This window comes from Drosophila willistoni, assembly GCF_018902025.1.
Source record: "Drosophila willistoni isolate 14030-0811.24 chromosome 2L unlocalized genomic scaffold, UCI_dwil_1.1 Seg168, whole genome shotgun sequence".
NCBI lineage: Eukaryota > Metazoa > Arthropoda > Insecta > Diptera > Drosophilidae > Drosophila > Drosophila willistoni.
In genome coordinates this window covers 6,740,514-6,757,035 of record NW_025814047.1, presented here as the reverse complement: position 1 = coordinate 6,757,035, position 16,522 = coordinate 6,740,514, and the positions used below count along the sequence as shown (strand labels likewise).

Genomic DNA, 16,522 nt, shown 5'->3' with positions numbered 1-16,522 from the left:
ACCAAGTCAGGTCTTGGATAGCCCTTAGCTAAGCCAAAGTTATGGCAATGCATTCAGTCGACAAGTTTCCACACAAACACACACACACACATACACAGGAACAGAGATAGAAAATCAGTTGGAAAATTGAATTCGAATTGCAGCAACTCACTTCGAACTTTCATCGAACTGTCTATCTGTCTCACTCTCTCAGTAACTCTATGTCTCTATCCCTGTCTCTGTCTCTGTCTTTCTGTCTGTTTCTCTGACTGGACACGAAGTGACTTTGTGCTTTGCCATTGACTAAAACAAATGCGACTTCACAACATCTTTTACTGTCAACTGCAACTAGTCCATTTCGCCCCTGCCCATCTCTCTCTCCCAGTCTTTTCCTTTCTCTTAGTGTTTGTGTGTGTGTGTTTAAATAAAATAAATATTTATATTGAAATGCAACGCAATCGAGCGCAACAGAATTGAATTTCAGAGCTTTTGCTCTTGGCTTTTCTTCAAATTCAATTTTCAAACTTTGTTCGGCATTTAATTGCATTGCAAAGAAATTCTAAAAAAAAGCAAATGAAATAAAACAAAAATACAAAAATAAATCAGATAAAATGTCATTGACGAATTTTAGGTACCCTATTGAGTTCCTTATTCCTTTCAGGCAAATCAAAAGTCACTTAGTGAATCAATGATGCTCTGAAAAATTCTCGAATTTATATTACTTACAATAATTTATAAAAGACCACATATAAGCCCCGAGTTTCAAAGACTTTGGACAATGAAAAGGTAGAAACATTGTTACTTTATTTCTCTGATCTCTATTCAAATATTTGATATTCTTAATTCACCTGCCGGCTACAGGGTATCAATAAAAACAAAAAAACGGAACTTGGGCAATTTCAATTGATAGCGAGTGATTTGGTGCACAGGTAAAGGAAATCTACAAAAATGCAACAAATAGCTAAACTTGATGATGACTTCTCTACCACCCTTTCATCCCCCCCTCTCTCTCTCTCTTTCTCTTTTTGTCTATTTCATGTCGATTGAATTGTCTCTGAATTATTTGGCTTGAACTTTATTTAGTCGCGAAATTCAAACAGAAAGAAGTCAAAAAGAAAAAAAAAAGTGGAGAAGTTTTTCCACAAAGAGGAAACGAACTCAAAGCGGAAATACGCATATTATGCATGCATGTTAAAGGATGATATTGCGTGTGTGGGGAGGGAGAGGAAGCGAGGTGGCCGTAGGGCTGCTAGAGGGAACGGTTAGTGCCTTTTGTCTACTTTTGTCTATGGTTTATGCATGCTTTTCTCTTTCTCCTTCTCTCTACTCAGCATAGGAAAATTACATTACTCAACAAACAACGCAACAAATTATCATTTAGATAATACTTTTTAGTGCTTTTCAGCATTCCATTCCCCATTCGCATTACCCCACCGTTTTTCCCTTCTCTCTCCGCTTTTTTTTGCTGTCAGCTTGCCACTTATGTATGTAAATATGCATGTGTGTGGGTATTTGAGTGTGTATGTATGTGTGTAGCACATTTTTCTATCTGAATATATTTTTTAAGATCCCTGCTAAGTGAACACTAGGAAGGGTATATTAGGGACCACATTAGGAAGTTTTCCCTAAGAATAAGATTGTTTAAGTTTGAGTCTCACGAATTTTATATTGGACATCGATGGAAGTCCCTAATCAGCTTTATTTCTCCATGAAGTTCTTATGATCCAAGCAGAAAGAGAGTATTTTTTCCCTAGGATATATTCAAGGTTCATCATTTGCTTGATCTCTTACTGAAATGGCTATAAAAATACGCGTATAAAGTAAAATTTAAGTGGCAGACTTCTCTTCCTACTCTTTCGCCCTCTCCACTGCTTGGTAGGGTAAAGGTAGTAAGGGAGCGGTAGGTGTTCTAAGAAGGAGCATACAAAAAGAGCTAACATAATACGCATAATAACAAAAGCGGAAAGTGTGTGAAAGCTGTCTAGCTGAAGGCAACGAATTTCGAATGGGAGTTGCTCGGTTATCCCCCTTCTCCCCCTCTCCCTTTGTCATCTTTTTGTTTTTTTGCGGCGTTTTTTCTATTCTACTCTCCTCAAAATGGCAATGCAAATGGCCTCATGTTTGGTTTATGTCTTTGTTTTTGCTTAGTTAAGCGGAAATTATATGGCTCATACTACATAAGTGTATACCTACCTACTTGCAGAAATATCGTTAAAATATATATATTTTAAACTTATTTTATAACTAAGATTTAGTAACAAAATTGGCAAAAAGTAAAAAGCGCCTGGATTCAAAAATCTAGTTTCAAGCTGAGTGAAATGTGAAATGGTTGAAGTAAATTCCAAAAGGACAATAGTTTTCTAGACCTGAAAGGCAACAAAAATGCAGATGTAGTTTTTATATTTCTTATTGGATAATACATATGTATATATATATATAGGTAGTTGATCGATCAAGAGCCTTAAAAATGAAATATTGGGTATTAACGTAGAATCGAAATAATCACCGATCCGTATAAGGATTTAGCTTTGTGAGTTATCTAACAATTTTTTGTCCACTAATAATAACTTCTATTCTTCTATAAAATATTGCTGGCCCGTTTTATATTTGTTCATTCTTTACAAAATACAATAAAATGGTGTCAACATTAAAATGAAGTTAAGTGGGAATAAATTATTATATTAAAACCAACATAAAAATCCAAATTTTTTTAGTTTCAAACCCAAAACCTAAAAGTGATTGACAGATAATACATTTTCAAGAATTATTTCATTCGAATTTTATTTATAATTTATTACTTAATCACTGAATCATTTTCCGTGTCCACTTAATTTTTTGGTTTTTTATTTGAATTTTCTTATTATAGATTTTTATAGTTTTTGTCTTTTCTATAAAATCCTGAGTCATATTTTTAAGCTAAGTCGAATAAGGCAAAAACGTTCGATGTGGAAATTAAATATTTTTCTGTCTTTCTATGGACTCTCGAGCATTTTATTACAGAAGTAATTTTTGGTTTATGGACCAAATACAATTTCGGCTGTTTCTGACCCTTTAATTGTTTTAGTTAGAAAACCAAAGTTATATTTCGTATAATTTAAACGCAATCTGAACACGTAGCTTAAGTCGCTTATCTTAAAAATCATTTACTTCTCTGAAAAAATGATGTTACATGAGTTTAATATATGGTAAATTTGTTTTTATTTATTTCATTTTGATAAATTTCGAAAACAACCAAATTTTTCTAGCCTTCCTAGATCAAAACTTGAATCATCATTTCAGTTGTCTAGTCTGAATGCATTTTTATAAATATTGTAAAATATCCATAGAATTCGCATGAGCTAAAACTGATTTCAATATAAATTATTTAAAACCTTATACACGCACCTGACTCCACACACACACACTCACACCAGATACACAGACAAACAGGCAGAAGCTTTTATGTATAGAAATAGGTAAATTCAAGGCGCATTAAGTTGATAATGCCGTGAGAGTGTAAGTGAGTGTGTGAGCACCTTTTATGTGTGTGGGTGTGTGTAATTATTCTTTGTTTAAATATTTTACAAAGATGCACTTAAAATGTCAGCGAGAAAAAGTGACAGAGAGAGAGAGAGGGGAAGTGGAAAGAGACAACTTTTGCCGCGAATATTTGTTTCTGCCCTTTTCACACATCCTTTTTATGATGATTTCTTTCTCTTTCGCGCACCATTTTGCACATTTGCATTTTTATGAACATTTTGCTGCTCATGTTGGCTGAATGTTGTTTTTGTTGTTACCCATCACCATCACCCCACCTCGCCTTTTGCCTAGTCTTGCTCTAGCTCAGCTCTCATAATGCATGTCTTTTATATGCGCATACACTAACTATGCATTATGTATGTATATGTGTGTGTGTGTGTGTGTGTGTGTGTGTGTGTGTGAGAGAGAAGGAAGGGAGCAAAAGAGTGAGGTAAGAATGAGCTGGCATTAAAGTATATTAAATTACTTAACTAAAAAAACAACAACAAGAACAACAAGCAAATGCTACAAAGACATATGCTGAACTTTTTAAAGCATAGTTTCAGTACCATAAATCTTTGTGGCAAAACAAAAATTAGTTGCACTCGCGCAAAATGCACAAGTAAGAGTAAATTATGCTAGGCTATATGTCAGTACACTACCCTACCCCACCCCCTCTCATACCACCCACAACTGAGGAGAACCCCCCTTTCCGGGCACCCCTTGCATTTGTCACACAGCATGAGGTAAAGAGTGGAAAAAGTAGTGGTTAGTAGTGGGAGTAGCAAAAAGAAAGAGCTTAATCAGAAATTATTTGAAAATGTATAGTCAACATGTCGTCGTTGTATTCGCACACACAAACACGCACACACAGCACGGTGAATGCAACGCCCCCTCCTTTTTTTTGCTCCTGCTTTTCTTGCAATTTGCACACACCACGACCCTGTGACCCACATCTACTACAAGAACAGCAGCAGCAACAAACAAAAGAAAACACAACACAACAGAATGAAGGAATAACCAAAGATGTAGCCAACTTTCATAGACTAATACAGAGAGACTTTAGTATACTTTGCTTTGGCTGGCTGACTGGCTTGTAGCCTCATGCTGTGAAGCAGCAGCTAAAGGCTCAGCAATGACGACGAAGACGACGACGACGATGTTGGTGGCAATGTCAGTGCTTGTGCTCCTCCTGTCCCGTTGCTGATGGAATCGTTGTGGCTCATTTGTTTTGCCGACGCTGAAAAGTATGCTAGGAAAAATGAAATGCACACAATGTCAGAAGAAAAAGAGCACCGACCAAATCTATACCCTTAATCAACCTGATATACGCATACACACAATCGAAATCCTTGAATATCGGTTTAACATAACTTTACCTAAGGTAAAGAGTAAGTGTAACATAACTACGATGTGAGAATTGGAAGGTACATAGAGTTTTCCTTAATTCTCTCCACCTTAGGTTATTAAATTAGCTAAACTTAGCTAAGGAGAGACAAAATGCATGAATTGATTAGAAATATATTCAAGATCTCTAAGCTATTCGTTTTTATTCTAAATTCCAGCAACCTTCACTTTACGCCTAATTTGAATGAGTTACAGACTGTTTAGGTCCTTCAAAACTGTTCTAATTGAAACTTACGTTTGCCAGAAAGTGATTAGTATCCTTTTTTAAGTAAATGACAACGATCACAAGCGATTATATCAATGAAAAAAAGGAGATACGAAAAAACCTAGGATTGAATGATCACCGTGAAAGGCTAAACTTATTGGACCATTTAGTCATGAAACGATGAATTGTTTTGTGTGTGAATAGGGTATGATGTTCAATCATTAGCCTAACCAAGATATGTAAGTTAAGCACCCCAAAGATCTTACTAAACCAAATTTGTAGTAAAAAATTTGGTATCCTAGACGCTTTAGGAGATAACGAAAAACAAAGATTATTTAAACTAAAACTTTAATACAAATTATTAGAAATATTTTCAAAATGAAAGTCATTTTCTATTTTTTAGGAATTAAAATACCAACCAAACTAAGCAACCTTTTGTTAAGAGTGTTGTTTGACATCTATCACAGAACCGACCCATGACAAAGGCAACAAAAAGAGTAACACTGGGCCCTACCCCATACCCTCCTTCTGCATTGAAACACACGTCCACCCACCTTACCATTCTCATATACTTATTTTGGCTTCACTTTGAACTACATGAAAAGATGTGGCATAGAGAAAGAGAGCAAGAGAGTGCGAGAGAGTCGGCAGTGGCAGTGTCTTTCTTTTCCAGTCATTCCTTTTCTTTTGCCACACTGTAATAATAACTCATGTTAACCGAAAACCGTGAGCTGTCTTCTTGGTTTCTTCTTTGGGGTTTTTCTTTTCATACAGTTGGAGTTGTGTTTTTTTCCCCCTCACCCTTCCTTACCCCCACTTGTTTCTTTCGACAACAAAAAACTTTTCGCGCACAATCAGTTGCATTTCAACATGATGCTGCTGCATTGTTGGCTTTTGCTTATAATTTACTTTTACTTGTGCGCTTTGGCTTTGTCTGTTGTTGCGCCACAATGTTGTGCGTATGTGTGTGTGTGCTTGGCGTGTAAAATATTTGCACAGCCAAACAAATGACGACGACAATGGCACAAGCATTAACCATAATAATTTCTCTTGAAGTTTTTCAGCATGAAAAACTTACCAAAAGTCATTCCTATGTAGCAATGTCTACAAATATGTATATATGTATGTAGATATAAATCTGCTGTCTGCCATTGTTAATCAGCCAACTAGAATTGCATTCCATAACATAAATAAAGTAATATTCCTTTATTTTTAAAGCTAGCAAAGAAAAAATTCTACTTTTGTTCTTATTTTGTCTTATGTCAATGTAAAATAACAAAAAATCATAAAGCCTTAAATGTGAAAACAAAATTTTAAAAATTTTTTTCTAGCTTTCGACCTTTTTGAAGTTGATCATCTCTTTTGTATCTTTATAAGGTTTGTTGACCTTTAGCCGGCTGTTCAGGCCCTTCCTGAATTATTTTTTTCAGAATTGAATTTAAACACCTTTTTCTTCTTTCGTAATAGAAACATATATTTTGGAATCAAATGGTTTGTATTTTTTAAGTGGATTAAAAAAAGCTATTGATAATTATACGTTAAAAATTAAAAATTATTTTAAAGAATATTTTCCTTCATTTTAAAAGGTAGTTACTGTATAAAAAGGGATTGGCTACACTAATGCTCTTCCAACATATACAAGACAGAAATGTAAATAACTCGACAATATATTACTCATACGCAATGTAATCCCATTGCTCTCGAAACTCAAACCTTCAATATTGTCTCACAATTTCATTTAATTTTAACCATCTGATGGCAAATAAATGTGTCTTAATGACACTTTTAAGGAACTCTGGAATGTATGATGTAAGCTACAAACTAGGATCTAATGCATCAAATATGAAATCATTCTAAAATCAAGATCACTTTCATGATAAAATTAAGCTTAGAACGAGATTTTCCCATACCCTTATAATATGAGCCCTTTTAAACTCGTTGACTTAAACTTTCTTTAAAAAGTTTCGTTTTTTCCCAATTTTTCTTTTATATTTTATAATTTTATATTATTAGAAATTTCCTCTAAGTCTACTTTCCAAATATTTTTTGATAATGTATCCTATCGCTAGTTTCTTTGGCATATATTTAGTATATAGTGTATATAGTTATAGTGGTTTCCCAATTGAGGACGTCAAGCTAACAAGTATAGACAGATGGACATCTCTCACAGTGATTAAGATTATGTATATAGTTTAATGAATAAAAAACGCCTATCAGAGTAGGCTGTGCTTTGTAGCAATTTTATAAAAAGTAAACAATTATTGGACCCCAAATATAAAGATGTTTAAAAAAAAATGTTCAACGAAAAACCCAGAAAAAAAACATTTTCATTTGATATACTTATATACTTATATAATATATAACCTAGCATATGCGTGTACTTATAGTAAGTTAAAGTCCATAAATCAATAGGTAACAGACATAATGGCGCAATCATCAGGTAAATTTGACCCCAGAGATATATTTTTGCGTTCAGAATTTTGTAAAACCGATAGAAAGTTATGCTCATCGTTCCCATACTTCCTGGTATCTGAAGGTAAATATATATATATATATATTTGGATCCGTATACTATATATAATCCCATGTGTGCATCTATGTTTTGCGGCATAGAGCAGCCAAGTCAAGTTTCTTAGCACTTTCCGATCGCTTCATCAGCCAAGAGCGTTTGCGTTGCAATCGAGTTCCCTTGTATTTTGTTGGATTTTGTCCATTTAATTGCGATTGTTGTTGCTTGGGATTTGTTGTTGTTGTTTTCCATTGATATGGAGACGCCGGCTTTACGTTGCTCTCATATAAGGCCAAATTGTTTCTACTGTAGACATAAGGATGTTTCCAACAGTTTGCCCTATGACTCGACCAACGATTTATGGGTGGAATTGATCGCATTAGCGAGCTACCAGGAAAATGTCGCAGAGGCATAACAAAAAAGAAAACACACACAAATTTTTAATAGAAGTTTTTTAGATTTTGTTTTTTTTTTCTTCAGAATTTCAAGAGTAGTTCGAAAAGAGAAATTAGTAGAGAGAGAGAAGGATAAGTAAGAGAATGAAAGAAAAAATCTAGGCACAATGATTGGAGAATATTTTAGCCAAAAATGAAGTGAAGGAAAAAGAAAGGAAACCGGAGAAAGAGAGAGAGATAGAGGAAGGGATGACTTGAAGTCATCAAAAAATGTTCATCTATATGCTGACTTGGCAACTCAATTAAGTTTTGTAAAACCAACACACACACACACACACACACACACACACAATCACGAGTAAAAGAGATTTTTCATTCAATTCAGAAAATTGAGACCCAAATCGACCCATTTTTATGACCTCGCGCCGAATGAAATGAAATTGCTTACAAGCCAGAAATGTTAACCAAGTCATAAATATGTGGTAAAGTTTTTCTAACTGCAATGTGAGCGCTTTGCAAGTTTTCCAACAAACCTCATTCTCTCTCCGCCCCAAACCAAAAAGAAGAGAAACCATTTCTCTCCCAACCTTTCCCAAGCCCAAGCCTCCTCTCTTTGCTTGACTAAAATAATTGATAACAGATTATGTTTTACAATCTAGGCAACGAGATATTATACGAAATTTTAATGGCCACACGTAGAGAGTCAGACCCCCTCCTCAGGAGTGACCAGGGAGGAGAGAGAGAACAAGAACATGAGATATACATACATATATACACAAGGATATATGCTGAGAGAGAAGGGTATCGGGAGGGGAACCTCGAGAGTAACAGAACACGATTACAGATTCCCGCAAAACGTTTGGAAAACTTAATTATTTCGTTTTGACCTTTTTGTGTGCAGCAGCAACACACACACGACTTTCGGCTTCTGGAATAGAGGTTAGACGGTGAAAAGGGAGGCAAGTTGGCTAGAGGTTAGATTGGAGGGGGCCATGGTCTATAGCGTAGAGATGGACAGTTAAAAAGTTATTTATTTTATGGTCAAAAGTTACTTTCGGCTGTTTTATGATAGCAGCAGAGCAAAAGGCGCATGGCTCACAGTTGGTGGTCGTCCCAGTGCTGGCAATTTTGGCCTTTTTCTGGCCAAACAATTAATGAATTTAGCTATGATACCTTTCGATACTTATGTATACTTATGTAACAATTTTTGACACATATGTGAACAACAGCAAGCTTAGTAAAAGCGATTCAATACTAAGTTTCAGTAAAAATAATCTCCATAATCCACGCTCAACCTATATCGCTCTGATTGACATTCTTGCAATTTCAAAATCAAGAGTAATAAAATTCGATTCATAAATAACCTCTATTAAAGACCTATCAATAAATATAGATAATTACATATAATGTTTATATCAATCTAAAAGGTTTATCAATGAATCCAATTCAATAGATAAGGCTCGATCACATATTGTTTTATTTGGATAAATCCTTGGTAGATAGAGACTGAAAGTTTTTTAGTCACTCTCTGTTACAATTTTATTATAATAAAACCTATTAAATTCAGTTCCTAGGAAATATATCATATATAATTTTAGGATATTGATCTCGAGCCGGCAAGTATTAGACTATAATAAGAAATTTATTAGCCAATATTCTTCACTGGAACTCTAAAACTATTAATCGTTAAGTGGAAATTTTTAAAATAAAGGCACATTTACGAATTCAATTTTTATTGTACAAAAACAAATTAAATTCAAAGAGTTTTTCGCTTTCAACAATTTAGTAAATAATTTGTCAAAACATATTATTTTACATTTCCTCTTTAAGCTTTTTATTGTATATATAGTTTTAGCTATTCTTTTGTCATCATTCTTAAATGCCAACATTTTTAGTGAAGGGTGGAAAGGGGGTTACGAGGTATGAGGCTAAATTTACTGGAGCATGGAGCATAAATCACAAAAGGAAACTATGTAAACGTGGCTCATGTGTGTGTGTGTGTCCGATCTTTGTGAAATTTTAATTGTGTGACCTCATGCCTCAGCAGGAGCTGAGTCTGAAGCAGCTTCGGGGACATGTTCAGCAGAAGCAGCCCCAACATCTAGAGCAGATACAGGAGGACTTACAACAATATTTTGCGAAGATTGAACCAATACTTGAAGGGGCGGAAGAGTTGGCTCCTTCGGCTTAGTTTCAGGAGTTCCAGCCTGGCCTGGTGACGGTGCCTGCTCTGGCAATTCATTGGGCTCGACAACTGTGACAAGATTTTTCGTTTTAGCAATTGCCTGATCAGAGTTACTTTCAAATACGCTCATGGTACTAGCCCGCTGAGGTATATCGTCCGACTTAATGGTATCTCTTTCGGCATTTTCTTGAGCAGCTAGAACGCTATCCAAAAAGAATTGTTTCTCGTCGAGTTTCTTGCGATACATGCCAGTCGGATGATCAGGATCGAATGTAATATCCGGACGTATATCACTATCGGTGACCAAAACTCTGGCCCCAGGAATGGGTAAAAATTTGAATAGACGCTTCCGTAACTTTGGCAAATATGTGACCTTTTGATGTTCTGGTACATGAAATAATTTGCTAATAATTCTCGAGCGACGCAATTGAATAGGATTATCGACTAGTCGTCTTTCTGGTGGCAAACTCTCCTTAATAGCCTCAATCTGGGTGGTCGTCAGCTGCAATGGACGATCGCCATCCTTCCAGCGCTCTTGTCCACTATTGAAGGCAATTTTCTTATTATTTCGCAATTGTTTGCGTGCCACCCGCTTGGCCACACAATTATACACGATTTTCGGTTCATATGTTGGCAGAGGGTAATCCCTAAAGGAAATCGGATGATGTGTGGGATTATTTAACATATTCAAATATTTGCCATCGGCAAAAAGATTCAAATGCTTCTCAGGTTGCTTCTTTGCGGCATCCAATTTCGTTTTGGGTGGCGGCAAATCATGTTTACCCATCCGGAAAATATGCTCATGTCCCGCCCCAGGAACATGTCGCCAATCTGGCTCACAATAGGTCTTCGGATTGATACGCTTAAAGGGTAAACGACGAAATTTCAAACGTTTCTGTGCATCAATTTTTAGCTGAAGCTCTGGCATATTAATCTTGCCCGATGGACAAGGACAAACATTGGCATAACGTGTCTCATAACGTCCGGGTCCAGGTTCAAATGATATATGCCGCTTAATCATAGTGCTTGGTTTGGTAGGCACACAAGAGTTGCGCAGAAAAAGATGAGGATTAGGTTTTTGACTCTTCTTAACAGGGGACACATTAGCCCACAGTTCATGTCGATAGGTATGAGTATCACAGGGTCCAGGATCGGTAGGATCACGCCAGCAACCATTCACACTCGATACCATGTTGCGGGATGTGGGACGTCGTTCTCGGGCATCTGTTAACGTTTAAGAAGCATTTTAAAAGCTGTATACATGAAAGGTTATATAAAACTCAGCGCACTTTAAAGCTCATCCGTATAAATAAATCTTTACTTTAACCGAAATGCATTAAAAGCTTTCACACTGAACCCTTCAAACCTAAAAAATTTTAAAGCATACAGATTAACCGTTTGGTGTACCACAACGAATTGGAAACCTTTAAAGTTAATAAATAGTGTTCCTAAAACGCTTAAAATATATTCTGAAAGCTGTCTAGTTAAACCGGTAAGTAACCGAAATGTATAAAATATATCAACCGTACAGATGATTCAACCGAAACTCATTTAAAACTTTACTTCATTGAATGGCATTTGAAAAGCTATTAAGATGACCCGTTTCGTAACCAAAAGGTTTTTGAAAAGGCATTTTAAAGAGTACCTTTATGTAAACCGAAACACATTTTAAAAGTTTAAAAAATGTTAAGACTCCTTTTTAGCCGTTTATTGTACCAAAACTCATTTTAAAGTCGTTACCTAAATCTTTAAAAGCCTATAGATGAACCGTTACGGGTACTAAGATATTAAACAAGCATTTCAAATCGTTAAATTCAAATTGTACCATAACCGAAAAGATAGAAAATCGGTATTTCGAACACATTAACATTAAGGAACAATTCTTTAAAGCTCTACAATCGAATCCTCACGTTTTCGAACCCCTAAATAAGTATTCAAGTTGGTCACATTGTAACTTTTACTAACTAATCGGTAAAAACCATTAGGTAAGGACTAATAACCACTTACTTGAAAGAAATACACCCTTATGCCTATTCTCACTGCGATGAATTTTCTCCAAATCCGATGGCAGCTCATAGAACGTATATTGAGGAGGTTTCGTAACAACACGTGAACGTTGGATATGTTGTTTGGGGAATAACGTTCCCTTGGAACCCATTCTACTCTGATAGGGTATTGGTGGTATGCCATAACGATTCGGTGCCATCTGCCAATCTCTGGTCGTGATCAAATCACGGTTTTGACGTAGAGTACGCTTCTCTGGGTTTAACTTGCAAAAGGATTTGTCATGGCCTGTAACATGGCGATAATGATCCAAAGTTGCAGCACTTGGACCCAGACCACGATTCTCATTCTGGCAATCTTTATTATAATGCTTGCCAGCCAAGTGAAATTGCTTTTTCACGCGATCCAAACTCTCGGCACGTATACGATTGCCTGCAAAAAGAAAATTTACCCACACAAATCAAACATTTTGGTTTCTATTCTTACGTGAGACCATAAAGAGGGGCAGACTCATGGGTGTCGAAACAAAATTCTGCCGATCCTCATGATCAAATTTTTTTGCCATCCTCTCAGCCATATTTCTTAAATTTTAAAACAAAAATGTAAGCAAATATATTTACAGTGAAGAAGCTTTAAAATCGAAGAAGTGAAATGTTTAAAATAAATTTCAAATTTGGGAAAATATTTGAAAAATATCTAAAAATACTTTAATGACAAAATATTCCAAGCCTTATTTTGTCGTGAAAGAATGTCGAAAATGTATTGGATGTTAACAAGGTTGAGCCAACTTTTTAGATCATCTCATTAAATTTGTAAATAAAGAATTTCAAAGCTAAAGCTTAATTTTTATATTAATCGTGAAGACAATTGAATGCCCTTTCAATTTTACAATTCATTTGACACAAAGAAAAAGCTTTTAACTGATGAATTAATGGTGTTTCCTTTATTGTTTTTTTGTTTTAAAATTACACTAATTGATTGATAAAATTAAATAAATATTTTAAATACTTGTTGATAATTCAATTTAAATATAATTAACTTTTGTTTTCCCTTTTGTTTTGTTCACCCACACAGAAGTCACATCACATTGGCAAATGCAATAAATAATTTGCCCCTATATCTCATCCAATATGTGCAGATATATGTATATATATGTATTTATGTATACACCTATAAATATGTACATATATATATTGGATAATCATTTTCCGATTCCCGTTGCCGAATGCTGATTACCATTTGGCCACATAATTAGCGTAACCAAGCGAACTGATTAACTTGCATTCAACGATTTTCAATTGAATTTTGCAGTTCGTTGATTTGTGCCAAATAAAAAAGAATACGAGAGGGGGGAAAAACGTTCGTATGTATGAATGGTTATATATATATTAAAATTGAAGAAAATACACGATTGCAATCAGCAATAGGGTGAACTTGGGGGGAAAACTTCAACGGGGAGACAAGAGGGAGAGCAAGTGGATACAGAGAAATGATGAATACGAAATGTGCCATTAATTAATTCAATTAAATGCAGCAATACAGGCAATCAGCCAAAAATATGTATATTCATTCAAATGATACACTGACCACAAAATACCCTACACGAAATAAGTCGTATCAATATGCATTTCTGTTCAGGCATTGAATATGGGCTAATATAATATAAAGTTTTTGATTAATTTATCTTCAATCGGGAAAGATTTCTATGACATTATGAGTAATAAAATGGATATTATATTTATATCCTACATATAGCTGGTAAAATTTCCCACATAATGCTCAGTGTCACAGAAAAAAAAAGTCTTACCAAAAGGCTTATTGTTAACTAACAATCTAAAAAGATAAAGTTCTATTTTCATTTTTAAATATTTATATTTTTCAATGGTATAATATTTTGCTAATTTGTTTCCTCTCATCGGTTTGGCTTTGTTATCAAGCTTCTTTCTTAATTATCTTAATAATTAAACTATTAAATATTAAATAGTTACGACTTAAAAATCCAATATAACTAAAAGAACATCACTTAAAGATTTGCAACCCCCTCGTAATAGAACGTTCTTCCTAAAAAGAAGAAAGTCTTGGAATATGTGTTGAGACTCGAAGAGGAAGAGATAAAATACCTAATCAAATGTAAGATTCAATATATTCAATTCTCAAAAAATCTAAATTAGTTTTTTAAAATAAAGTATAAACTAAAAATTATATTTTTTTTCTTAGGGATTTTGCTTATAAAATAATACTTAGAAGACAAATGGTTGCATGTATCACTTATTTTCATACTTTATTTAATAGGGTATAAAAGATACCAGAGGTATATGTGTTTGCGTATATTGTGTGTGTATTTGTGTGTGTGTGTGTGTGTGTGTGTGTGTGTGTGTGTGTGTGTGTGTGTATAGTTGGCGTTCACTGAAAGACGAACCCTTTTGTAAACGCAAAGTCAATTAGTAAACCATTTGATAGATTTTTAAATATGGTTAAAGTTTTCTCTTTTTATTTATCAACATTTTTATACGTGATGACTTTTGATTGGGTGCCACCCTGGCCACCCTTACCACCCTTGCCTTTACCCTTGTCCGTATTCTTTTTGGCTTTCTTGGCCTCCTTTTTGGCCTTTTTGGCTGCCTTCATTTCACGTTTGCGTTTCTTACGCAACTCAACTGCAAGAAAAAAGAAATATTCAATTGAAAAACCCAAATCTTTAATGGCAATACTTACCCTTAATTTGTCTTGCTTGGGCCAAATTCACTGGCAGCGGAGCACACTTGAAGCCGGAGGGTTCCGCCTGGGCTAAACGTATGAAACGATGTCCTGTGGCATAAAGCATACCGAGACAGGCTTGCGGACGTATGCGGTTCTTTGGCCAATTGGTAAAGTATAAATCCTTTCGTTTTACATCCGCCATTTTGGAACCCTCAATGTCGCGCCAGTACATCATCACCCGACTGCTCGATCTATCATAGAGTTTCCAATTGTGACTCTTTGGATACTTTTGATAGCTATTCATGCAGCTTGGCTTATCCACATAGAACCAAACATCTTCATCTGGATAGAATTTCATTTTGGGCTATGCAAGAATTTCGATAAAATAAACCAAAACAAAATCGGAAACAAAAATTTGGAAAAAATAAAATCTTAATTGAATGTTTTCGTTTGAGCTCACGAATTACGAATGAGTTAACATTTTTGACAGGAATCGAAAAGGGAACTAAATTATGTCTAAGACTCTAAAGAACTGGCAACTCAATTGAATGTTTTTTTCTACTATTTTAGGATCCATTAAACTCTGTCCTCTCATTAGCAACATTATCTATCGATTTATTGATTTTACTATTCCAAATCACTTTGGTGGCTTAACTGACTCCAGATTGTAAAACCTTATTGAATGCAGCAACCTACAGATTCAACTCAGCATAAAAAATATATCAAAATTTCACTTAAATGTCTTTTAAATGAAAATCGAAATGATCCTATGAATGTAAAATGGACGAAATGAAATTTACAGATAGCCCTAAAAGTAGGCAATGAAAATGTCTGTGTGCTTGTTTGTCTGTGTGTGTTTATTATACAATCATAACATTTATTATTATCTGCAGCAATTAAGCATACTTAAGTTGTTTTTAACAGCGTAAATTGTAAAATTTTCGTCAAGTGCTTTTACTCGTTTTCTTTCAATTGGTTTTTCTTTTTATGTCTACAACTCACTCGTTCTCTCTTTCTCTATCTCTCTGTGTCAGTCTTTCCCTTTTTTGATTATGGGAAACGATGCAAGTGACACCGATGCTCATCATGGTGTAAAACTGTAACTGAGCTACAGTAAAAACTAAGCATGACTAAAAAGTTAAGCTCATTAGAAGGCCAGGACAAAGGTGATGCCGAAAAAGTGTCAATTAAGTTTAATTATTTTAGGCAGAACCAGCAAACGGCAAAAGGGAAGAACGATGACGGGGTAAGAGACAGAGAGACTTTGTCACATGGAAAATCTAATACGATGATGAGAGGTGGGCAGAAGAGAGGCAGGTTTGGTATGGTGTTCGCTAAGCAAAGTCAATTATCCCAGCTGCTTTGATGCAAGTAATTGGCATAATGAAATTTTCTCTCCGACAAGCGACAAGGACAACCGCAAAAGAATAGAAACCACCAATGGCAGGCAGGCAATAGCAGGCAGTAGCAGGAGCTGAAACTGAAGCTGAAGCTGATGCAGTAACCATAACCGTATTAGCATATCAAGAGGACGACCAAGAGAGACAAGTATGTATATGGAGGATACACGCTCTATGCGAGACATTTTTTTTCTATCCTCTTCGTTTTTTTTCTTTTTCTTTTTTTTTTTGCGTATTGAG

General features: G+C 35.1%; 2 protein-coding genes across 2 annotated transcripts; both read right to left on the bottom strand.

Annotated features, from left to right (window-relative positions):
* Positions 1–9,803: 9,803 nt before the first annotated feature.
* Positions 9,804–12,857, bottom strand: LOC6640706. The gene is made up of 3 exons (XM_002063974.4): positions 12,669–12,857; positions 12,186–12,614; positions 9,804–11,402 (listed from the first exon to the last, which is right to left on the bottom strand). The coding sequence occupies exons 1-3, from the start codon at positions 12,757–12,759 to the stop codon at positions 10,027–10,029; spliced, it is 1,896 nt and encodes a 631-aa protein (XP_002064010.4). The 5' UTR covers positions 12,760–12,857; the 3' UTR covers positions 9,804–10,026.
* Positions 12,858–14,651: 1,794 nt separating this feature from the next.
* Positions 14,652–15,381, bottom strand: LOC124459858. Its single transcript, XM_047009630.1, has 2 exons — positions 14,898–15,381; positions 14,652–14,839 (listed from the first exon to the last, which is right to left on the bottom strand). Exons 1-2 carry the CDS (start codon positions 15,238–15,240, stop codon positions 14,673–14,675), a joined length of 510 nt encoding a protein of 169 aa, XP_046865586.1. The 5' UTR covers positions 15,241–15,381; the 3' UTR covers positions 14,652–14,672.
* Between the last annotated feature and the right edge of the window lie 1,141 nt (positions 15,382–16,522).